The 25,341-nt window shown below is 52.6% G+C and overlaps 1 protein-coding gene across 7 annotated transcripts in view; it reads right to left on the minus strand.

The window, feature by feature from the left end:
• The window catches only part of Wnk2 (WNK lysine deficient protein kinase 2), a 107,713-nt gene extending 84,471 nt beyond the window's left edge, over positions 1-23,242 (minus strand). For 4 of the 7 annotated variants that reach the window (XM_029468367.1, XM_029468369.1, XM_029468368.1 and 1 more), the window contains exon 1: positions 21,467-22,147. In XM_029468367.1, coding sequence (XP_029324227.1) covers positions 21,467-22,147 — 681 coding nt within the window. Of the gene's footprint in view, positions 1-21,466; positions 22,150-22,678 lie in introns of those variants that run through there. The other 3 variants (XM_021180038.1, XM_021180037.1, XM_021180036.1) reach the window with 1 other exon arrangement.
• Positions 23,243-25,341: the final 2,099 nt, after the last annotated feature.

Consider the following 25,341-nt stretch of genomic DNA (forward strand, 5'->3'; position numbering starts at 1 on the left):
ATATATATATATATATATATATATATATATATATATATACAGATTTAAGATTTACATTTCCTGAAAATAAATCATAAACACTGTATTTTAAAGCAGCTCCTTGGTCCAGGTAGCTGAGTATCTGCTATACCAGTGACAAGCAGAGCCCTGGAGCTCGCTGGTCAGCCTGCCCTAATCAGGTAGCACAAGGCTCAGTGACTGGCCTGGTCTCAAAATAAGGTGGAGAATGACTGAGAAAGACTCCTTTCATATCTCAAAGAACATACATGGGCTGGAACAAGACCCCTGGCACATATGTAGCAGATGTGCAGCTCAGTCCCCGTGGCTGCCTTGTCTAGCCTCAGTGGGAGAGGATACACCTAATCTGGCAGAGACTTGATGCACCAGGGTTGGGGGATACCCAGGAGGGCCCATCTTCTCAGAGGAGAAAGGGATGGGAGATAGGAGGCGGGACTCTAGGAGGGGGTACTGGGAGGCAGAGCCGCATTTGGGATATAAATTAATTGATTAAAAAAATAATCAGTGCTGAGAATGCCAGTTCATATGAGTCTGTAGTGCAATACAGCAGGAGTGTGTTTAAAGCCCTTTCAGAAGCTATTGGAAATTCTGTCCCATTCTGAAGCTAAAATTCATTGAACAGTTTTTGTGAAACTCATGTCAGTAACTCAAACAGCATTTTTTGTTTTGTTTTGTTTTATTTTTTGCTTGTTTTGTTTTCCCATGTGGCAGGGTCTCCTGTAGCCTGAGCACATTATGTCCCTAGGAGAGTAAAAGACTTAGTACCACAGGAAAAACACTGCAGCTCATGACCACAGTTCTGAACCAAGAGATTTCAGGCAGTTGTCTCCCAGCCTGAGGCATGCACAGCATAAAGCCACTCAATACATGGGTGAGGGCTGCCAGAAACTCCTATAGACTCCTTACCTGTTTGATTTTGAATTAATTTTTTTTGTCACTTCATGTTCAGAAACCTTTTATTGTTGCCAGATTCTCCCAGTCCCTATATTCAGTCACATGACTCTACACGAGGCCACTACCCCATTTAAGAAGCTCGGTCAAACAGGACATGTCACATGTTTCCACTCTACGTCACAACACAACACCTTTCATGTCACACAACATACACCAGCACATGCCTGGCTACAATCCTGGGTTACACACCACACATCAGGTTACATCACCACACATCAGATTACATCACCACCTCCTCAACCATAACTACAGCTTTCCCTTTGTGGTAAAATCCAATCTTTGCTAAGATTTGGTAAAAATAGGAGCTGGAGAAGTGGCTCGGCAGGTAAAGTCTCTTTGCTCCTGAGCTCCATGACTTGGGTTCAGTCCACAAGGACCTAAAATCAACTCCAGCAAATCGTCCTCTGAGCACTGTATGCATGCTGTATGCATGCACTGTATGCATGCTGTGGCATGTGCACATACAGGCCCACAAAATAAACGGATAGATAGATAATTTTTAAAACTTTAAAGTCCTGGTAAGATAGGCGTTTATTCCACTCCATCTTCACCTGAGGGGTCCAGGGGAACACCACATTGCCCAGGTTAGCTACAGACATTGTGATTAGACACAAGGGTTCTCCTTCTGTCACAATGCCATCTGTCCCTTGACCTAAGCACAGCCCATTGGTAAGAACAAATCAAGACCAAGAGGACACCAGGCTGTTTTCCACTGAGGTCCCCGAGGCTTGGAGCTGACTATAGAGTCTGCTTCCAGAGAGAGAAGCCCAAGGATGGCCCTGGGGCCATTATGACCCACCATATTCCCCAGGCCACTGACAGCACAGTAGGTCATCAACCTGTCCACACTCTAAGCAAGGAATAGGCATGAGGACCAGCTTGTCCTGACCTAGGCCCAGATTCAGCCTCCACTGTAGAGCGAACACAACTTTGTTAACAAATGCATTTCCTACAGCTTCCCAGCCCCATCCCTTCTGGTACAGACCCTGCCTCATGGCCACCCTCCCCAGATAAGAAGCCTACACATACCTCTCTAGATGCTTTTCTCTGGAGACCAGTGGAAAGAAAAAAAGCTATTTCTAAGGGGGCTATATTTCTCTGTCAGGCTGCAGCAGCCTTGGGTAGATGAGGCTGGAAAGCTCAGGCTGTTGTAGCCTGGCACCAGGCTCCTCTAGAACCACAACCGTTGAACACCCAGAGGGGAGTAGCTCACCAATCGTATGCATAAGAACACAGAGAGCACACACCACAGGGAGAGGAACCAGACACGTGAGCAGACGTCCTCACGCTGGACAATGAGAACAATATATTTCTCCTACTCTTTCTTCAAAAGTATTCCTCAGAAAATTATAAAGCATCATGTCGTGTTAACACAAAATGCCACTGCGGAAGAATACTGCCCAGCCCAGCTGTGGATGCTGGTACAAAGACATAAACCACCAGAGCATACACTCACCTGGGACCGTCCGCTCCAGGCTCGTCAGGGAAGCCATCAGGCACCATGCTGCTCTGTATCTTGCCTGGAAATTGTCCTTGCAGTGTTACTTACAAGTAACAGAAGGAACCAGACACCCAGGAGGACCCAGAAGAGAACTGAAAGAGGGTCTTGGGACCCTCACGGTGCCCCTGGATGTGGGGGCAGGGAGCAGGCACAAAGGTGCAATGCAGTTTTCACACACAAAAACTGAAGCCACAGCCGAGCTTCCCTGAATGCATGGGGCTCTTCTCTCACGTCTCCCCAATTATCCACCATCCGCAGCGCTCCATGAAATCCAAGACAGCCGCTGGTGAGCATGCAGGGCAGGCATCCTCCAGAGGACCCGGGCCGTGACCCAGGCAGCAGCGGACTGTTTACAGCGAGACTATTTTCATTTCCACAGCAATGTTACCATGGAGTTTAATTCCTGAAGTGCTCTCTTTGGCATCCGCTCTATAAATGGCTTCGGGTTTGCACCAATATACTCACTGGAGAAAGAACTGCCATTTCTGTGAAGCGTGACTGCCTCTCCCTAAGTTTCCACCACCTGTAGGGATACTCCTGGAGGAGCTGGGAAGGAGGAGCTGGCCTCATCTGCCATGAGCATAGGCGGAGCACCTGCTTCTTACTGAATGGGTTGAGGAAGGCAGGAGGCCCCTCGAGGGTGCTTAGCTGGGGAATCCCTTCCCTACCGAGGAACAGCAGGCAAAGACAGGCTGAACCCACCACTCTGTAATCAGGGGTACTTGCATTTTCTGACCTGTTTGAAGCCACCCTCAGTAGTAAGGACTTGTTGCCCAGGCCCTCGGCTTCCCATGTGGCCAGGCTTCCTGATTTGGACAATCCACATATGGAGAGCCTCTCAAGTCTAGGGAGAGTCTGGCAAAGGCTGAGTTGGCACTATGATAGACTCTGTGGACGCCATTCCAGCAGAAGGAGAGACAGAGAGGCCTAAAAGGTGACTGTCTTTCCCAGGTCTGACAGCCAGAGCACAGCTCACTACAGCCCTACCCCCACCCCTACCCTAGGATGCACAGTTCTATCCTCCCAGGCTTCTGCAACAGCCAGCTGCTGCCACATACATCTCCCAGGGAGAGGAGGAAGAGAGAGGCAAAGAGGCCCATCTTAGTCAGGGTTTGTATTCCTGCACAAACATCATGACCAAGAAGCAAGTTGGGAAGGAAAGGGTTTATTCAGCTTACACTGCCACATTGTTGTTTATTACCAAAAGAAGTCAGAACTGGAACTCAAGCAGGTCAGGAAGCAGGAGCTGATGCAGAGGCCATGGAGGGATGTTCTTTATTGGCTTGCTTCCCCTGCCTTGCTCAGCCTGCTTTCTTATAGAACCCAAGACTACCAGCCCAGGGATGGCACCACCCACAATGGGCCTCCCACCCTGGATCACTAATTAAGAAAATGTCTTACAGCTGTATCTCATGGAGGCATCTCCTCAAGGGAGGCTCCTTTCTCTGTGATAACTCCAGCTTGGGTCAAGTTGACACACACAAAACCAGAGGCCCTGGTAGGGACTCTTCCCATCTCTCCAGGAAGCACAGTCCCTTTTGTCCATCTTCCAACCAGGGGCTCACCCACAGGGCATAGCAGTACAGTGGACTATGATCAGGGCCAGCTTCTCAGGGTGGGCAGGCATGCACCCACCTAGGACCTTGTAGGACATGCCCCACCTATCCCTATCAGCCACAAGACCATCAATCTCATAACACACCAAGAGTCAGAGGGAGCAATCCATGTCACTCACATCTCACATGAGGAGAAGAGCCAAGCTGGTGTCACCTTGCCCTGGATCCCCAGGTCCCTTGGCCTACACACACTCAGTCACTTGCTGGTGGCTCACAGGTATCACATGACATGCATTCTCTTCTTGGTCTATCTGTCAAAACTCTCCCAATACTAGGATCTCAAAGGAGCAACCCTGACTTGCAGAAATGACCTCTAGTAGGGCACACACCAGCACCAGAGATCACGCCTACCACAGGGGCCTGCAAAAGAACAGAGAGGCATCAGAGCAGTTCTGAGACCAGCCTTCCATGAAGAATTCCATTCTTCACAGCACTGTGTCCTTATCATGGGTCCCACCATGAACTGTCCCCACCGTGAGCTTCAACACCACTCGGCCAAGGCTGCTGTCACTCCAGGGATCAGAACCACTCGATACCCCTTTTCACCAATATGCACCCATTTCTAGTGTTGCCCAGGACCTCTGGCCTATCTAGGGCCCAAGACCTGCTCTCCAAAATACACCCCTATCAACCTTGGAGCCAGGCCTTCACAGGTTCCAGGAAAGGCCCCCAGGACCAGGTGTCCCCAAAGCAAGGCTTCTCCAGCACTGCCCCAGCTCTGTGGCACTAAGAGTAAAAGTCAACACCAAAGATAAAATAAAATCCCTCAGCAGTGCCAAAAATACCTCCCCACGGGATGAGACTCAGCGGGCGCCAGCTTCCACAGCAGCAACTGTTGCTATGGAGACCAGGCTCCAGACAGGCCGAAGGGAGGGCCAGAGGAACAGAGAGGAGACTACAGAGGGACAGAGAAGGGCTAGCCAGAGCAGTTAGGGAAATAGAGGGACAGCCAGGAGGGTTGACAGGGGTGGGAAAGGCCTGGAGGCCATAGCTGAAAGGGCCAGAGAGGACACTATATGGAATGGGAGCTGAAGAATGAGGGATAGAGGATAGCCCCCAGGCGGTCTCCCCAAGTGACAAGGGTTCTAGGCAGAGTCCAACTGACAGCCTTAGTCTATCGCAGTCATCTGGTCTTCTGACATGGGGTTTAGTCCACCCCATCTTGATCACAGCTGCCCCTGCCCCACCCTGGTGAGACCAAAGGGCACAGTAGCCAGTCTGCACAATATATGAGACCTCCCCCTGCCCCAGTCCCTGGCAAGAGTGGTCCCCACAAAGTCCCCTTAGCCACACCACCTATCTATCCCCTAGACACTGCTATAAATGATCCACTAATGGAGCCATGGGGAATTGGCTCAGCACTGAATCTGATGGCCAAGTGACAGTGGGGAGAGAGGATCTGGGGATGAAGGGCCAGTACAATGGCCTGTCAGCACACTTCAGGTCAGGCTTCTCTCAGACTGCCCTGTTCCCTTACCCACCCAGCCTGGCCTAACCTGTCATGACCTGCTCTAAGTTGATCTCAGCCTAAGGCAGGACACAGCTCTGCAGGCCTGGGAGAGCTGGGGAAGGTAGGCTACCCCTGCAGCCCTGCACCCTGCCACACTGGCCAGACATACCTGATGCATACCACGCCTCCTGGTAGCACTCTCTGGACCCTGATGTGCTGCCACATCAGGACAGGGGACAGAGCCTCCCAGCCCATGTCACAAAGCACACACCACGAGCCATCGTCATCTCTGTTACATGCAGGCCTGGGAAGGTGTCTGCCTTGTGGGAGATTGCCTTGCTCTTGTGACTTCCCTGTGCCAGGGCCCCAGAGGTGGGCAAACAGGTCTTCCCATACATTTATGTAGTGCCCCGCATCCTCAGGGAGCTAAGTCAGATGAAAGCCCTGTATCAGCCTGTCCATCAGGGACACTGCTGCCCCATGACAAGGCTGGAGAGACTTGAGCCTCAGCCTCCACACTAGTACTATGCACCAGGACATGGCCCTGACAGTTGCCATTTGAACACCAGCCTGCACATCTGACAAATGCCATCAGACATGGTCTTTGGTGACAAGGGCACAGTCCCCACAGGAACCCCACAAAGGCAGACCAGCCAAGAGCTGTCCCCACCACGAGCCCTAACACCACTTAGCCTGTAGAACTGCAGCACCCCCTCCAACTGTGAGTGTCTGCCAAAAACAGCGTGCAAGTACCTTGATGTCCCCCAAACCCCAGAAAACCTTCCTGCTGAGCAGAGAGGACATGTGGGTGTAGTGGCCATTCACAGTCATAGCTTTGACCCTTGTGATTCAGCCTCCACCAAGAAGCCTGTCACAGCCCCACCTGCAGATGAGCGGAAAACACGCAAAGGTCTTTGTCTAAAGGCTGTCAGCTGTGCAAATGTTCACCCTCCCCATCAGGGCCCCAGGGCCCCCAGGTAGTTCCTGCTCCTCCCAGACACACAGTGTCCCCTGGGCCCATGGGACAGGTGGCCCCTCCATAAAGCTTCCTCAAAGAGCTCCTCATTCCTGCAGAAGCACCCCCAGGGCAGGACTGTTCCCAAGCAAGCTAAGCAGAGGATATATACGTGTAATCAGACACGTGTGACCTAGCGGGGTTGTCCACACACACAGCCATACAGGAGGCCAAAACAAGCCATAGGGCAAGGCACTGGGGCCCCTGTATATTGCCAAAAAGCCTGTGCTATACTCAGGTCACCACTTCTTTCCTGGCTCAGTGGCCAAGGCCAGGAAGTCAGAAGGGTGAGACCCTAAGCCAAGCCCAGCCCCTCACCACCCAGTAAACACTCCAGATGGGAAGCTGGCAGGTGCCAGTGTCCACCCTGGCAGGCAGGGGGGCTCTGCTCTGGCCTGGGGTGAATAGACACAAAGAACCTGCCTGAAAACCATCTGCAAGCCATCAGGGAAGCAGCCAGAGAGGCTGGAACGTTCCAATGTCACCATCTCAGTCCCCAGAAGGGAACAGAGTAGGCCTTTGTCTCTCTATCACTGCGGTCATCAAATATTTACAGAGGCTGACAGGCCATTTCAGACAGGCCAGAAGTGAACCTCACAGGCTCTTCCTGGGGCAAGAGGAGACATAGCTGGGGAGCTGGGAAGGAGGGGGGGGCAATAGACACAGAGGTACAGGCAGTCACTGGGAGGAAAAGGGGGAGACTCTAGCAGAATGCTGTCTCAGGGCCTCAGCCAACATCTCACCTGGGGCTTAGGTCCCAATCATCAGGAGAAAGTACCCAGGGCTATCAGCCAGCTGGGCGGGTACTCTGGCCCTGCTCCCATGAGTTCTGCCACACAGAGGAAGTGGCAAGGGCATGAGCCACCTGCAGAGAGCACTCACAGGGAGCACACACACACACCCCAAATTTCCTGCAGCGCTGGCTCCCCAATCTGGCACAGATGTCCCTTTCTCTTCTGGTGAAGGCCATCCTAAGACAGCACTTGGGGGGCAGGGGTGTCCACAGCGTCTGTGTATCCCAGGTTGGCCCCATACACATCATGCAGCCAGGAATGACCTTGAACCGCTGATCCACCTGCTTCCGCTTCTTGAGAGTGCTAGGATTACAGGTGTACACAGCACCACACCTAGTTTAGTCCATGCTAGGGACTGAGCCCAAGACTTCGTCCACGCTAGCCAAACGTGTTAACCAAGTTAAAGCCCCAGCACCTATCATCCAATTTCATCTTGAACTTATAAAAAAAAAAAAAACTAGTAACCCAGAAGGAACAGGTTCTGGGCCACCACCACACCTGTCCCTGACTCCACCAAAGATGGGCAAACGGTGTAGAAAACCCAGAACAAGCTTCAAACCTCAGATGGCGTTTCAGTGAATACCAATCTCACCTATGTGAGGCTACCTATAAATGCAGTATCACCTCCACTCCTAGGGGCTAAGGCTCACCCACACACAGCACCCACCATACCCAGTAGGGTCAGCACAGCAGGTCAGCAAGCAAAAAAGGGACTTGTCCCCACCTCCAGGCACGGTATAAGTGGACTTTGGCTCTCTGGAAACAAAGGTGCCCACATGGGCTCAGCAGATAGAAGTTCTCAGCATGCTTTCTTAACCCAACAGTCTCTCAGCAGCTGAAGTAACCTCACTCAGCCATGACCTGTCTGCTGTGGCATTGGGCCAGCCCCTGACATTGTGCCAAAGGCTTGGGGATCACAGGGTTTCTGAAACTCCCTGCCCCAAGGATGAGGGGACGGTGACACATGTCCAGGCCCCTTCTCACTCCCCTCCACAGCCTTGTGTTTTCCACACTTACTCCAAAAGGGTCAAATCCTCTCCTCTGATGAAACTAACTACCAAGGAGAAGAAACACCCAAGCCTGTCTGAGACAATATTGGAAGCTTGCTGCCCACTGGCCTGGCAGGATGATCTCCTGATGTGAAGACGAAATGGCACCCCTTAATACCCCTAACTTACAGAAGTACAAACCCTGCTGCCAAAAGGGGGTAAGGGGGTCAAACAGTCAGGCTCAGGCAAGAGACAGGAGAAGCATTGAGACCCTGGAGGCATGAGAACAGCTAGGAGGTACTCCACCCCAAACTCTACACCTTAGCCACCTTCTGAGGAGCAGCCAGGCAGAGACCACACCCAGGAATATGAAGAAACTCTCCTGGTGTCTCAGGCTCAGACAAAGCCCCAAGCCCCAGCCTGGAGGGGTACAGAAGTTTGGGCCATTGGATCGACAGAGGTAAGGACTGAAAAGAATCTCTGCCCACTCCTGCCCACCCCCCACCCCCCTGCAAGGGGGCAACAGTAGGGCTGACTCAGGAACAATTTACAATGTAATGGACCTGTTCCCACATTGTTCAACCAATGTCAGGTGGGATGTGGGGCTCGGGTGGGTGGGGGTGGCCCTGAGCAGTTGGTGAGACCTCTCTATGTATGTCAGTGAAGCTGTAGTATGACACTGAAAGACTTCCCAAGAAGATGGCATCAGACATGGTCACATTCAACAAGGAAGGAGGTTGTAGGCTCCATACCATATCCCAACCCTAAAGACAGCCACTCTTGTTAGGGTGTCACCCCAACGAAGCAGGTACACAGACAGCAGAAGAGGAACAGCTCAGACATACTCTGCCCCAATTCAGTCAAACCAGGCATCCTGTGTGGTCTCCGGAAGTCACAGGAGTTCAACCAGGAGTCTGTGGACAGGGATAGGTGGATCTCTTATCTAGGCTTCCTAACTAGGAGCTCAGAGTGAAGGGAGGCTAGGGGGTCCCTAGCAACACCAAGCCAACTTAGAACAACAGAGTAGGCCTGGAACAGTCATCGCCTACTGCCCAGCATCATCAGGTTTCATGGCAATCCTGGACTCAAAGGTGCCTGAAGTAAGACTGAACGGCCATCCTGATATCCTCTGCTTCTTCCTCAGAAGGAGAAATGGATGCAGTCCCTGCTGGGAGCTGCTCAGTCTCTAGAGTACAGGGCGTCCACGGGTGTCGGTGCAGCTATTTCTGGGCTAGAAGTACTTGTGGTTCCACAGGGACAGCAGCTTGGCCAGCCCTGTGACCTGCACATGTAGCACACCGTGGCAGCGGCTCCAGAGACACACAATCCAACCCCACTGGGCAGAAGCACCAGGTAGAACCAGTAGAGGTTCTATACGTATCATCGCGCAGAGCCTTGGAAGACAGCACCAAAGGCTAACTGGTGGTGATAAAGCGGGAAGGGGTTGTTCTAGGTGGCTGGTTCTTAACTTTCCAAATGCTGCAACCCTTTAATACAGTTTATGTTGTCGTGACCTCCCAACCATAAGATCATTTTCGTTGCTACATCATAACCGTAATTTTGCTACTGTTATGAATTGTAACACAAATTATCTGTGTTTTCCATGGTCTTAAGTAACCTTCACAGAGGGGTCATGACCAACAGGCAGAGAACCGCCATTCTAGATTAAAATAGATGTGACAAGCAAACACCACAGCAGTTTCTTCACTGACTAGAGCCCAGGTGCAAACAGGGAACCCAGAGAGAACAATTGTGGGAATCACAAGGCCACACACCAGACACATCCAACAGGATCCACCCACCTGGGCCCTGGGCATGACCCTGCAGAGGCTCTGTGGGGACCTGTCCCTATTCCTGTCAGGAGATGCTTGCTGAAGTATTCAAAGAGGAACCCAAAGTGGGTCAGATAAAACGCTCACAAATGCAGTGATGGAGAGACGGCTGAGCGCCCAGCTCCTAACTCCACTCTGCCAGTAGCTAGGGGTTTTCGAAAATTAAAAGTTTGAGGGAAATGAAAACTGGACAGCTGGGAGAAGAAAAACACTGTCATGGGGTCCAGATGGTGAGTAAAGAGCAAGGAGCAGGACATTTGGGAGGAGAGAGCAAACGGCCTCAGGGCCTGCAGATGCCTACTGTGGCCAGCTGTGGATAAGAATGGACAGGCTAGCTGGCAGGTGGGACTGACCCAGGCAGATGAGGGCTCCTTTGTTCAAAGCACCAACACTCCCCTAGAGAAAGAAATTACTCCACTGTCTGCTACCCCATCCTGGACATCCAGGGTACTCAGCCTCAGGTAACAGATCAAAACGTTATGCAAATCAAGCCTTTCCCAGACACCCTTGCATCAATGGAGGCCACAGATCGCCTTGCAGCCAGAAAAATCAAAGAAGATACCTATAAACATTTTCCATTAAGAGCTGAAATACAAGCTGGGTGGCACATGCCTTTAATCCCAGCACTTGGGAGGCAGAGGTAGGTGAATCTCTGAGTTCCAGGCCACCCTGGTCTACAGAGTGAGCTCCAAGACACTCAGAGCTACATAGTGAGACTATGTCTTGAAAAAACAAACAAATGAAACAAAACAAGAATTAAAATACAGATTAGCCCTGGGAGAAATGGGTCTTTAAAGGCTGCTGGGTTCCCATCTACCCAACTATGCATTTGCTTCCTGCTTTCAAGTGTGGTTATGCTGCCTGGAGCTGTGGCAACCCTTTTGCAGCTATGAGACAACAAACAAGAATAGGGTCAAATGTCAATATGAATAAGGAGAGCTAAAGAGAAAGAAAAAAATAATCTTATGTCCATACCATATTGGAGACCTGCTTCTGGTGAGTTGCCTCTGGGGCTCTTGATTGGCTATTTCTAGATTTCAGATTCTGGGGATGACCTAAGATTGGCATGGCTCACCACAGCTGGCTCACAGTTGAAAGTCTTCCCAACTCATTCACAAGCATACACACCAAGAGAAAGGTGAGGGATGGTGAAGGGAGGTGGTCCTCCTGAAACATCTGGCCTGAGACTGGCAGGGCTCATAGGGTCAAGACCAGCTTTCCACAGCTAGCTTCACATGCTGTCAACAGCACCACTAATTTGTGCAGGACAACGCACCATTGCAGAGATTGAAGGAAATATCATGAGAACACCGCCAACACCAGCCACCTTCCACCAGTGTCTCCGTGTGTCCCTCCCTGCCGTGGCAACGAGATGCCTTACAGAGAATGGAAAGGTGGAGGAAAGCCACGGTCTCTCATACACCCCAGCACTTTACAACACAATAGGCATTTTAAAGATACTGATAAGTTCTGCAATAACAACACCTGGCTGACCCAGAACTTCCCAGACCTCTTTCTGTAGCCTCACTTTGAGCGCATGCAAGGCATTGGAGCAACAGAGATACCCTGGGCCATGCCATCTGACCTCTCGTGGGATCCTTCCAGATGAGCCTTTCTCATCTCTGAAAATAGTTTTCATGACTGATGGGCTCATATGTGTGTCTTAGCACTTAAGGAAGTTCCTGCCCTGTGACCATGTTCATCCTAGCTGATATGTCCAGGTCCTGTAAAACTGCGGCCTTGCCTGGAGCTCCCCACTGGGAAAACCCTGGGAGCAATGCTGAGCAAAACCTCCATGACTGTAGACACTGAGCCTCTCACCAACCCCCTTCACCCTCAGGTGGGGACAGAGCTCCTGGCCATCATGGATGTCCAGAGCCTCTAGGACATAGCTGGTTCTTAAACATCAGGGTGAGGGCCACAGCTGCTTGAGGGAACCCCCCCCCCCCCCCGCGCCGACTCAAGGCTGCCCTGCTAGTCCAAGGACCAGCCTGCCCTTCCCTGCCTTTCCAGAGCAGAGCTGAGCTACACTCTGGAAACATCTCCCCAGGACCAGGACAGCATCCCTGAGCCAGGTAGGACCACAGTACAGCATAGCCCTTGAAACAAATGTTGAACTTATTTTTTAAATTATATTTATTTACTGAGAGGAGACACACATAAAGAGATCAGAGGTCAGACCTTTCAGGGGTCAGTTTTCTCTCTGCATTTGGGTACCTTAACTTGCTGAGCCATCCTGCCAGCCCCGGTTTTGCCCTTTAAAGCACACAGCTGTCGATTCATTTAGCACCGTCCCATCTGCCCTGGACTGGTGCATTCCTCATAGGTCAGTTTCTCCATTACTCAATGCACTTAAGATCCTTCCCTGTCTTTCACAGCTTGACAGCTCTGATCTTCTGGGTGCTGAGGAATACTCCATTTTTCTGGACGTGCCACAGAATCCACTCAACTCTGAAGGGTAGCTTTGTTACCTCTATGTTTTAACAGTTACAAATGAGACCACTAATCAACATTCATGCATGGGGCTTTACTGTGGGTGTGTGACTTCCAGTGGTTCATGAAAGGGTACTAAGAAGGAAGGCTACTGGATTCCCCATCGTGCTTAGGGAGCACTCCAGCTGCTCCATGCCTCCATTCGCATGTGGTATCATCAGCTTCTCTGACTTTGGCCATTCTAGTAGGTGTTCAATGTGCTCTCTCACTGGGGCTTCAGTTTGCATCTCCCTGGCAGCATGTGATACATCTTTTCATGCTTAGGGGCTGTACTGGCTAGTTTTGTGTCAACTTGACACAGCTGGAGTTATCACAGAGAAAGGAGCTTCAGTTGAGGAAATGCCTCCATGAGATCCAACTGTAAGGCATTTTCTCAATTAGTGATCAAGGGGGAAAGGCCCCTTGTGGGTGGTGCCATCTCTGGGCTGGTAGTCTTGGGTTCTATAAGAGAGCAGGCTGAGCAAGCCAGGGGAAGCAAGCCAATAAAGAACATCCCTCCATGGCCTCTGCATCAGCTCCTGCTTCCTGACCTGCTTGAGTTCCAGTCCTGACTTCCTTGGTGATAAACAGCAATGTGGAAATGTAAGCTGAATAAACCCTTTCCTCCCCAATTTGCTTCTTGGTCATGTTGTTTTGTCCAGGAATAGAAACCCTGACTAAGACAGGGGCCATATGAACATCCCGACAGGCAAGGTGTCCATGTAGGCCTTTAGCTTACTTTATTAATGTTATTTTTTAATCTGGTTGTTTTTCCTTCTTCTTTTTTTTTTTGTTTTGTTTTGTTTTGTTTTTTGAGACAGAGTTTCTCTTTATAGCCCTGGCTGTCCTAGAACTCACTTTGTAGACCAAGCTGGCCTCGAACTCAGAAATCCGACTGCCTCTGCCTCCCAAGTGCTGGGATTAAAGGGTGGTGCCCCCACGCCCGGTTTTTTTTTTTTTTTTTTTTTTGTGGGTTTTTATTTTGTTTTTTTTTTGTTGTTGTTGTTTTGTTTTTGGTTTTTGCTGGTTGTTTTCTTAACTGCTGAGTTCTGAAACCTTCTTTGTGTGTTTTGGATTCCTTTATCAGAGGTATCTGTCAATATTTTCTTCTAGTCTGTGACTGGTCTCTTTATCCTCTTGGCTGTGTCTTTCACAGACAAGATTTTAATTTTAATGAAGCTCAGCTTATCGGTTACCCGGTGTGGGCCATGCCTTAGGTGGCGCAGCTAAGCGATATTGCCGAAGCCAAGTTCGCCTTGGTTTTCACCTGGCTTCTGAGCACTTTAGACTTAGATGGGATCCTTTCTAGGCTTGCATGCACTCTTCGTCCTGTCTGAAGTGTGTGTGTTCTTTCTTTACCTTGTGTGTTGTGTCTTTTTGCAGAGCTGAGGTGGACCCTAGCTCACTCAGCAAGCGCTGCGGTGAGCTACATCCCTGGATTGGAAGGTTACCTGTCACAGCACCGTTTGTTGAAAGGCCTCACACTACTCTATTGAAGTCTCCTTTATTAAAGCTGTCACCTTCCTCAGTGTGGGTCTTCTTCTGGGTTCTCTCTCCTATTCTCTTCATCTGTCTCCCTTCTGCCAACACCACACTATCTCCATCAGTTCTCTCTTATTCTTTTCCATAGCCCTAATATATATTTAATGAAAGCTGGCTTGGAAGCAGTAACCCAATATTCTGGGGACCAGGAACAAAACTGGACTTCAAAACGCTGGGAAGGAGGTGAATTTGCAGCTACCATCCACCCACCAAACCCTGTCACCCCGCCTGCTAGGCAGAAGGTTTCACCCTGGGGTACCAGTGGCTACAGCCAGGTCCTGACTTGCCTTTCGAAACTCCAGCTGCTCTGCTTCACACCCTGACCCTTATCTGCAACCTGGATGATGAAGCTGGTACAGCCCAGAGCCCCGGGCTCTACTGCTCACAACCAGGTGGGGAGCAGGGCTCAGCCCTGAGAGGATCAACTTTCTCTCCAAAGCAAGTGCAGGCAGGAAGAGGACCACGTCAGGTCCATCCGTGTGCTCTGAGGGATGCGACTCTGAGGGCTCAGCAGCACCATCCGCTATCCAAAGATAAAAACACTAAGGTGCCCACCGATCAGAATCAGGTAGCAGGGTTTACACACACACACACACGTTATCCATGTGTATAGGTTCAGAATCTGTGGTGGCATACCTTACCTGGCTATATGTCCCCAAATCTCCTTCCTACCACTACTCAGTGTAGCGCTTGCCTAGTATCCATATCAGCTCTGCAAAAAAGACACGAGGGTCTCACCACACACAGACACTGGCCAGGAGCAGACCACAAAGGAGACCAGATACACAGCCTAAACCTCCACTGGACCAGGTCAAGTTCTCCTCCATTACCGCAGTAACCTGGGCCCCAAGCATTCACACTGGACACATTGCAGCCTTGGCCCAAAGTCAAATCTAAGCCACAAGCCCTAAGAGACACCTACAGGGCACCAAAGAGTCACGAGTAAAACTGCGCTTTCTGGAAGATGAGCAGCCAAGCTCTGAACTGCAGCCGGGCCCTGCCCAAACTGTGAACTTGCCTTGGATAGCCAGCTAGCAAAATGGAGATGACACTAACAACTTCCTTATTGTAATTTAGCACCTGACGCAAGGAGACACTTGCCCCCACCTGTATGACTCAGTGGCCAGAACTCACACCGGACCCGTGAAAGCCACCGGGCAAGGCCGGGGCTCCAGGAACCCCTCTTCTGACCTGGCCTCCACTGCAACTCAGACACATACACACACACACACACACACACACACACACACCCAGCCCCACCCACCTCATCCTCCACAGCTGCCTCTACACTTGAAGCTCCCAAAGGCAGGTTCTGCCAGCAAAACTGTCCTGTGTCCTGCTGGCCCAAGTCCCTGCCCATACCCACCTTCAAATCTTACACTCTCTGAACACAATCGAGTCCACTGCAGTTGAGCCTCCTCCCAACCCTGCTCTCCTAGCTGGCTCCCTGCCATGTACTCTTGCCCTCTCCTCTGCTCAGAACACCCTAGACAAAAGCCCTAGCCACACCTCCAGGCCGTGCCTGAGGCCCATCTAGCTGCCTCATCTTCCATCCATACCATACCTGCTGTTCTAGCTCCAACCTCAGGGCCTTTACACTGCCGTCCAGTCCAGATGATTCCAGTCCCTCTACCATAAGGCTCCTAAGACCCCAGCTCCCTTCCCACCGCTGCATTCTGAGATCTGCTGACACATGTCTCCTGGGATCATGATCTGATCTGTTCGCCATTGTGCTCCCAGGCCTGGAACCAGGGGCCGGGCTCAACAAAAGACCTCCTCCCTGATGAGCATGGTCACCGATGAGCTTAGAAACATTGAGCTTCAAAGCCTGCCCAATCCTCAGGTGACAAAGTGCTCTGAAGCCACCCTGACCTCAGATGTCTCTTGACCCTGCAGTCACCAACCCGATCCTCCCAGCCAGTACACCCCTACCCAGTCTTTATAACCATTCCCAGTTCAGTGCCCAGCCAATCAGATATCATCTTGAACTCCTTCAGCGCTCAGTGCCCCTTCTGTAAGTCACCATATAACCTGTCTGCTATCCCTTCAGGTTGCCTAGTCCTCAGTCAGTCTTAGGCCTGGCCACTCCCCATGTTTAACATGCAGATCAAGTGCCCAGTAGGGCGCATGCAGATAGAACACATGTGGCTATCCTCACAGAAAGTTCCAGACTGGTGCCACGGGAGGTGGATCCAGCTGCCTCACAGGTATCTGGGCACCCAGAGCTGTAGAAACACCAAGTCAAGGACAGAAGGTCATATAAACTGCATGTGCCATTTCACCCTTATGTATGAGATAGGTCCTCAGCAGAGAATGAGAAGAGAAACACAGGGCTGGAGAGATGGCTCAGTGGTTAAGAGCACTGACTGCTCTTTGGAAGGTCCCGAGTTCAAATCTCAACAACCACATGGTGGCTCACAAACATCTGTAATGAGATTTGATGCCCTCTCCTGGTGTGTCTGAAGACAGCTACAGTGTACTTACATATTAATAAATAAATCTGTGAAGAGAAGAGAAGAGAAGAGAAGAGAAGAGAAGAGAAGAGAAGAGAAGAGAAACAGAGTGTCATGATTAATCACATAAAGATCTAGCCTTGGATCAGACTCAGTTGGGCACCTCCAAAGGCCTGGGCCTCTGAGAACACCTCTGAGAACATAGAAGCACCTGCCTCTATGGGTGCCTGGACTCCCCACACCCTAGCAATGGTAACCACAGCCTAAACTGCTACTCACCATGTCTGACCACACAGCTCACCACACACACCTCAGGACACTACTCAAGAGTGAGGATGGAGGGAGGGGCCCAAGTGCGGGTGCCCACATTTCTATACCTGATGGGAAAGCCATACCCACAGTCCATTCAAAGCCAACCTTCCCCACTAAACAAACAAGACTGCGGTCAGGACACATGAAGGAGGTGAACTCAGCGCTAACACAGACCAGTTGTCAATCAGAGCTCTTCAAACGAAATTAGGCACTCAGGAGATTAAAAAAACAAAGAGAAGACAGGAAGAAGGCCAGGTGACCGCCAGCTGAATCAGGCCACGCTGTCTCAGAGTGTGTCCTCTCCCTACAAGCACCTCTGTCTGCTGGGACTGTGGCTCACTGCCTCCTGTCCCCACACCACAGGGGACATATAAGGTAGCAACCAGGGTTCCTACACAAGGCTATCACAGCACAATCCCAGGGCTCTCCAGGCCCTGGACCTGGGCCTTCCACCTCACCTAGATCCCATGAAGGCAGACAGAACCCTTGGAAAAAGCCTGAGGGGTACTTGAGCCGTCTTCCTAGGCATAAGCCATACAAGATGACCCCTTGGGTGATACCTGATCCCTGCACTGGCAGCTGAGGACACTGTGCTTCTGGCTGGAGCCTGAGGTTGGAACGCAGAGCTCTTCTAGAGGTCCACTGTTGCCCATAACACAGCAGCAGCAGCAGTACCCCCTTAGTGACTGGAGGACCCTGATCCCATCTCTCCTCTGTCCCTAGCAAGCAAGGTTTAGGCCTCATACTATTCTGCTTGGGTCCAGTCAGTCTCCAAGCTAAAGACCAAGGACTGAGTATCTCTCCAAGGTGTATGGACTCACACTTGGCACAGGGCCCCACCAGGGAGAAGTTCCAGCCATGCAAGAGTAGCATGCAGCAGAACTTCTGTAGCAGGCAGAGGCACAGAGACCCTGGGAGCCTAAATCCCCCGAAAGCAGGGAGAAACAATGAGAACAGGAGGATTCTAGGGGGCTTTGCTATTATAAAGCACTCTGTTGGGGCTAGAGAGATGGCTCAGCGGTTAAGAGCACTGACTGCTCTTCCAGAGGTCCTGAGTTCAATTCCCAGCAACCACATGGTGGCTCACAACCATCTGTAATGGGATCCAATGCCCTCTCCTGGTGTGTCTGAAGACAGTTACAGTGTACTTGTACATTAAATAAATAATACATTTTTTTAAAGAAATAAGGCACTCTGTTATCAGGGATAAAGTGCAGTCAAAGGACAAATGACAGGGCAGGAGGAAATATTTTCAAATACCACCCTCCCCACGCCACCCCTCCACCCCCACCCCACCCCACCCCCCCACCCCCGTGTAAAAGAAAAGACAATTCAAGTTCCAGCTTGGCATGGCTACAGTTGAGAAGGTGGGCCATCTCCCTGTCCTTGATGTGGAACAAGTACACACCGCTTGCTCTCCCTTGTCAAGCCCTTTCAACACAGAGTCACTAAAGGGAACCCAGTGTCCTCTAAACTACTCACAGGCCTGTGACTGTGTTGATTCCGCCTCTTGGCAGAGAACCCTGGAAAGAGACTCCAAGCAGTGTGCCACTGGGGAGACCACACTGGGACCACCTCTGAGGGTGCAAAAAAGAAAGTGGCCACTTAGTGGGCACCTGTGTAAACAGACCAAAGTCCTTTGGAGGCTAACCGCCCCAGGAGAAAAACAAAGTCCTAACAGACCCTCTCTTCACCATGCCATCCGGGATTCAGGAGCCTTACCCAGCAGTTGGAAACACTGGAGACTGCAGAGGTTCAGGAAAAACCCAGTACATGGTGGATAAACAAGACTCCCTTCTGAGTCCAAAGCCAAGAACTCTACAGCCCATACCCTAATGGGGTCCTCAGCACAGGATGCATAGGGATCCTACCCTGACCCAGGACAGAGACTCTGGCTCCTCTCTCCTAGCCTATGCCCTGATCTGGGTATCTGTAGAATCCCTGCGGCCCCACTATCTCCTCCACCCAGGATACCATGCAGGGGCCTCTGGGTGGGTTCTCCCAGAGCTCTGTACAGCAAGCCTGTGCCCCACACCCCAGTCAGGCTTCTGCCATCTCCCTGATCCTGTGACACCCAGCCATCTCCTGAATGGTATCAGACAGTTAATCAGTGTTCCCACGGCTGACATAACTTGTGTGTGATCTGGAGGCTCTCACCCAGGGGGCTCTAAGCAGGCCCAGACCTCTGTCATGTGAGTTGTCCCCAGGGTGCTCCGGATAGAGGAGGGTAACCCCATACAATGCATTGCAGCCCAAACTAAACATTAACAGCACCTCTCACTGAAGAAAATGTGAAAGCAGTTTCCCCGCCTACTGGGGGGCTCTCAGTCTCCCACAAGCAAGGAACAGCACTAAAATTCAGAAGCTACCCCATTTTTACCTCGAGCCAAGTATCCAAAGACCCCTGGCCAGGGTCCAGGCCCCGCCCTCTGCTGCCCCGCCCACAAGGGCAGGCTGTCTTGCCTTGCCTTAAAGGGAAGGAATTAACAAGAGTCCCAGGCCTCTGCAATGCCTCTGCCAGATAGGCAGGCTTGGCCTGTGGAAGTCTCTCACATCCAGCCTGCTGGAGCACCCCTGCTCTGTCCTCTACCCTCAGTGACATTCCATAGTAGCAGCACCAGCAGGTGCTCAGAGAGCCACGCTGGTCATCTGGCAAGAGCAGTAAGGCGGGGAGCCAAGAATCATGCCATTCTCCAGAATCGAGACTCAGATCCCCTTGCTTGATCCTCTCTCCTTGTGTGCCTCTTCAGGTAGCAGGGACACAGGGCATACACACTTCAGGACCCTGGGACAAAGACTGTCCCTCCCCATCCCCACCCATTCTGCACAATCAAGACTCTCTCTCTGCAAGGTCTAGGACAGTGATTCTCAATCTGTGAGTCAAGACCCTTTCAGAGGGGTCACCTAAGACTATGGGAAAACACAGATACTTATGATTCATAACAGTAGCAAAATTACAGTTACAAAGTAGCAATGAAAATAATTTGGTGGTTGGGGGTTTCCTAAGACTGTTGGAAAGCAGATATTTACATTGTGATTTATAACAGTAGCAAAATTACAGTTATGAAGTAGCAATGGAAGTAATTTTCTGGTGGGGGGGGGTCACCACAACATGAGGAACTGTATCAAAAGGGTTGCAGTGTTAGGGAGGTTGAGAAGCACTCCACTAGGACATGCCAGGCAAAAGTCAGGGGTGATCCTCATAGGAACCATGAAGGAGGAAGGAAACTCAACTCCTGCTGAAAGTCTCCACTGACCCTCGCATGTGAAGCCGTATTTCCATGACAGCACCAAAGGGCAGTATGGAGACAAGACCTTTGAAGCTCTTTGTCTCAGAACTGATGACAGGTCACCTCTGAAATGAGCCCAGCTTGTACACGCACACACGCAGAGAGCACCCTGCAGGTGCTGAGAACACAGCACCTGCATCCCATTTCCCAGCCAAAAGTGCAGGCATCCTGCATCGGACAGCAGCCCTGGCACCCAGCTCACCCAGGTTTGCCCAGGATGCATTAGCCCTGGAAGGGCCAGCTAACTTTAAGGGCCAGCGGGTAGGCTTACACCTCCAGCCAGCACTCTCCCAGTTGGCCCCTGCCTGACAGCTGCCCCTCCCTCCCAGTAAGGGAGGGCCTGTAAACACCCCTTGTGACAGGAGCTGCCTCCTCTTCCAAGGCTGGCCCCAGGACGGCTAGGGTTGCGGTTTATATAATCCTCAGGGCCAGGGCTGACACAGCTAACGTGAGGGCAAGGTTATGAAAAATACATGCTGCGCCTCTGCTTCCAGAAAAGAAAGGAAAAAAAAGAGAGAGAGAGAGAGAGAGATACAAGAGAGAGGTGGAAGGAAGAAAGGGGGTGGGGAAGAGGGAAAGAGAGAGGAAGAAAAAAGGCAGGCCTTTTTTTTTTTTTTCCCATAATTTTCACTCACACAGCTAACGTGTGAACAAACCAGGCTCTTAGAACACCAGGAGGCTGCTGACAGGGCTTCTTGGCCTTGGCCAGCAGAACACCAAAGACCCACCAATCATCATTCCTGAATCTGAGGAAACCCTTGCAGGCATCTGCAGTTATCACACATACATCTTGCAGGGTACAGGAAAAATGCTAATTTGAGGACAGCTGGGAGCTTCCAAGGCACCTAGAAAAGGTCCTAAAGACAGCGTTCTCTCTCACTACCCTCCAGTCCCTACTGAGCCAGTACAAGTGGGTTCTGAAGACGGACAAGGAGCATGGGCTGACAGAACAAACCTCCACTGACCACTCCAGAGCCTATGTCACCATGGGCACAGCACATACCCAGCCTTGACCTCCAAGATGGCAAGCCTCAACCTGTGTGTGCACAGGTCCAGAAACAGCACCAACAGGCTAGCCATACACGCGGCACATATCCTGCAGGACACCCACACAGAGGGTGACACATACCAGCCACCATCCCCAGGGCTGCCTAACGCCCTGTATATGAGCAAGGACACACCCAAGGACGCATTTGCGGACAGCCCACCTGCGGGGCACGGCGCTCACCTGCAGTTCACACCATGCTACCTCCACCCAGGTCTCCGTGTCCAGCCCCTTGTAGACCGTCTTGAAGGAGCCCCGGCCCAGCTCGATGTCGAACTTGAGGAAGCGGCCGTCCAAAGAGGTGGCCACGGCCTTGAGGTCGTCCTCATCGTCCTCCTCCTCTTCAGGTTCATCCTTGCGTGCGCGCCCGGGCTCCGGCTTTGCCTCGGTGGCTCCAGCGTCCTCCTGTGTTGGGGCCGGCGCCTCCTCCTGCCTCGGGCTGCCGTCGGGGACCGGCGCGGCTGCGGCTGAGGCGGTGGTGGGATCTGGGCTGGGCTCCTGCGTGCCCGCTCGCTCCGGGCCAGGGTCCGAGGGGGCACTCAGGGAGCCGGAAGGCGCAGCGGGCGCGGCGGGCGCGGGCGCGGCGGGGCGGCCCCGGGCGCGCTCCGCGATGAGCCGGCGTGTCTTGCAGAGTAGAAGCACCCTGCGCTGCAGAGGCTGTGGGGGCTGCGCGCTCGGCGTCTCGGCCGCCTCCAGGCCCGGCGGCTCCTCCTGGTCCGACTCCACCACGCTGCGCCGCAGGAAGCGCTGGGGCCCGAGCCGCGCCGCCCTCGCCCGCGGCTCCGCCATGCCCGCCGACCCCGTGCCGCGCCCGGCTTCCATCAGCGCTCCGGGGGCGTCTCGGCGGCCGCCATCGCCGTCCATCTCTGCGGGCCAAGGACACACGGGCCCCGCGTGAGCGCCAGCCCCGCCGCACCTGCCTGGGCCGCGGGATGAGACAGCGCCGCCTCTGGGCCCGCGCCCTGCCCAGCCCCACCGCAGAAGTGACCTGCGGGGCGGTCCTCTGCGGGCTCCGGGGAGAGGGGCTGCAGACCGGACCCCGAGGCGAGGATTGCAAGGGGATGCCCTGCTTCACTCAGCTCCGAGCCGGGAACACGGCCTGTCTCTAGCTGTCCCAGGGACTCCAGGAGGGACGACCTGCTAGGTGTCCCCGAGGGCTCAAAGGAGCTACAGAAGGGCTCGGGAGGCTGGAGAAAGGGGTCAAGGCCAATACAGGAGCGACCCCGCTAGGCTATCCCGCGAGCGGGTGGGGAAGGGACAGGGAGGCCCGGGGTAAAGGGAAGCACCGGACAGGAGCAGGCGCCACAAAGGACGCGGGCCCGGGGCGCGCGGGGAGGGGGCTGCGGCGGCGCGGCGCGCACACAAAGGCGGCGAACGGGAGAGCTCGATACTCACAGGGCGAGCGGGCGCTGTCCATGCCCGCAGCCCAGGGACCCGGGCGAGCGAGGAGGGCGAGGCCGCGCTCCGGGGCCAGAGTCCTCTCTCGGGGCCGCGTCGCGCTGGGGCGGGGTCCTGGCTGCGGCGGGGGTCGCCAGGCCGTTCTGCTCCTACGATGCTGCTCCCTCGGGCCGGGCCGCTGCGGGGCCGCGCTCCCGCGTGCTCCTGCCGGCTCCGCGCGCCTCCGCTCCCGCACCGGCTCCGAACTAGCGCGCGGGGAAGGCGGGGCTTCCGTTCGTCCCACCCTCCCCAAGACCGGAGCGCGGGGCGGGGCCTGACACGCCCACCTGGCTGCGGCTGAGCGCTGCCACCTGCGGGATGCTCCCCATGGCCTCCACCTGCGGCTAGGGTTCCAGGCCGGCGCCTGGCCCTGAAGCTCTTTGGAAGTGGTCCGCTGAACTGTGGGGACTTGAGGGGCTCTATTTTCCCCGGAGGTGGCAGGCCACAGACAACGTGACTTAGCCAGAGAGCCAAATCCTGAAACCTATGCCAAGACAAAACAGACAACCCCAGGATATCCTACCCCAGAAGCCCAAGTATGGTTGCAAAATTGGAGTGTCTTCCGGGCCTTTCTGTACTGCCAGGATATGGGAAAACCTCACTATCATCCACGGACGTTGGTACCAGTAAGCGCTGTGTCCCTTTTTTCCATTAAGCAAATCCAGATCTCAAAGACAGATGTCCTTATGCCCTGATCAGTAGCGTGGTGGCCCAAGCCTGTAATCCCAACACGGGGGGGGGGGCGGCGGCGGGGGGGACTATGCGGGGCAGAGGATACTTGATCCGGGAGTTGGACCACATGGCAATAAAGGAACCAGGAACCATCTCAAAAATAAATGAAAAAAAAAATAGAAAGGACTTCTCTGTCCTAAATCTCAGAGGTCCCAAGATGGAGACCGGAAGAGGTTTCCAGAAACCCCTTGACTTACCATATTGATTGCCATCTTTCCCCACCCTCAACCCCCTCAGGAGCTTCTCTCTCCACCCCCTGAGCTACTCAATTCCCCCAGACAAGCCCTTACCCCGGGCATCTCTGAACCTGACTGCAAGGGTCACAGAAGACTGACCTGATTTCTGAGCCCATGCTAGGCACCTGCTTGAACCCACATCTCACTTGGGCTCACTGGTTGTGATGCACATCATTGGGGCTACTTCACCTGAAGAAAACAGCGCAAAGGAAGATACCAGAATGTTCTGATCTCTTTGCTCATCCTGATGGTATGGCACCCTGTCAAAGATGCAAGTTACAAATGTGAACCGATGTCCAGCAGCTGCTGGCCTTAGAGCCTTTGACACCAGCAACTCATAAGACAGAAAAGCCAACAGAGGCAACACATCCTTCACGATTAAAGGGAAACAAATGAAGATAGAGCTGTTACCCAGTGACAGGATTTCCTTGGCCTTGCTAGGGGTTGTCAGTGGATGCTGATACCAGTCAAAAGTAAGTTTAAAAGGTTGATGTTCAAGTCTCTTCCTAGCTGAGTTGGGTGGTAGCACACTGTCTCCTTAAAGGGGGAATGCTGGGACTACTTACGTTATGAAAACTGAGAGCCATCTAAAGTTAGGACTCCAACATATACCCCAGAGACCCAGGGGTTAAATCGTGTACTTGTCACTGAACTGGGCATTTGCCAGATGCCTGTTAATTTATATTATCTCATTTCTCATCTACCTTGGGAGTCAGGCATGAATGCAAAGCCCACTCAAGCCGGAAGCAGAGCGCAGGTGCCAGCTCTGTGGGTCTGAGTGTCTCTGGAGATGGGGATCCAAGCTGCACCTCCCAAGCTGGGGCAGAATGTGGGTGAGGACCACTACAACTTCACTAAGGAGACTAAAGACCCCACCCAGTATTGCCTCTCCTAACCTGAGCCTGCAGAATGTAATTTCTCCTGGACAGGGTTTATCCAGCCAAGGCCCTCTGGATCCTGGCATGTATATGGAAGCTATAATATGCAGGGCCTGTGTAAGAGAAATCGTGACAGAAGAGTCTCAGCATGCTAGTCTGTCTGTCTCCCAACAGGACACAGTGACAGCCTGTGGCATATACCTGCTGAGTGACTAGTGATGAAAGCAGCCAGCCACTTACAACGCCTAATCAAAGTGTTGTGGTGCATACCTAGAACCCTATCACTCAGGAGGCAGAGGCCAGCCTGGGCTACCCAGTGAGACCTCAGCCATACCTACAGCTATTGCCCACACACATTCATACATGTTTGTGAAGAATTATGACCCTACCTACAAAACTAGGCACAGTCCAGGCTGAGACAGATCTCGGAGAGCCTGTGTCTGACTGGGCACCATGTTCTGTGTAACTAACTCCCTGGGTGTGTTTTCCCACAGCCCCATTTGCATAACCTCCTATGGTGAACTTGCTCCCTATGCCAGCCCTTGGAGTCCACAGCTATGAAACTACCGGATAAGGCCATTGATCTCTTTGCAAGGAATCTCAGACTAGTATCACTAACAGGCCCTTATTCCAACAGATGGAATCAAGGACTCCTTGGTATAGAATTTAGCAGCCAGGGACCCACTCCGTGCCCTTCTTCAGGTCCTCGGACATCTCTGAGTCTGTCACCCAGATCCTAAACACTTCCCACTGCATGGCTAGATTTCCTAAGGCT

Source organism: Mus caroli, chromosome 13, assembly GCF_900094665.2.
Source record: "Mus caroli chromosome 13, CAROLI_EIJ_v1.1, whole genome shotgun sequence".
Classification (NCBI taxonomy): Eukaryota; Metazoa; Chordata; class Mammalia; order Rodentia; family Muridae; genus Mus; species Mus caroli.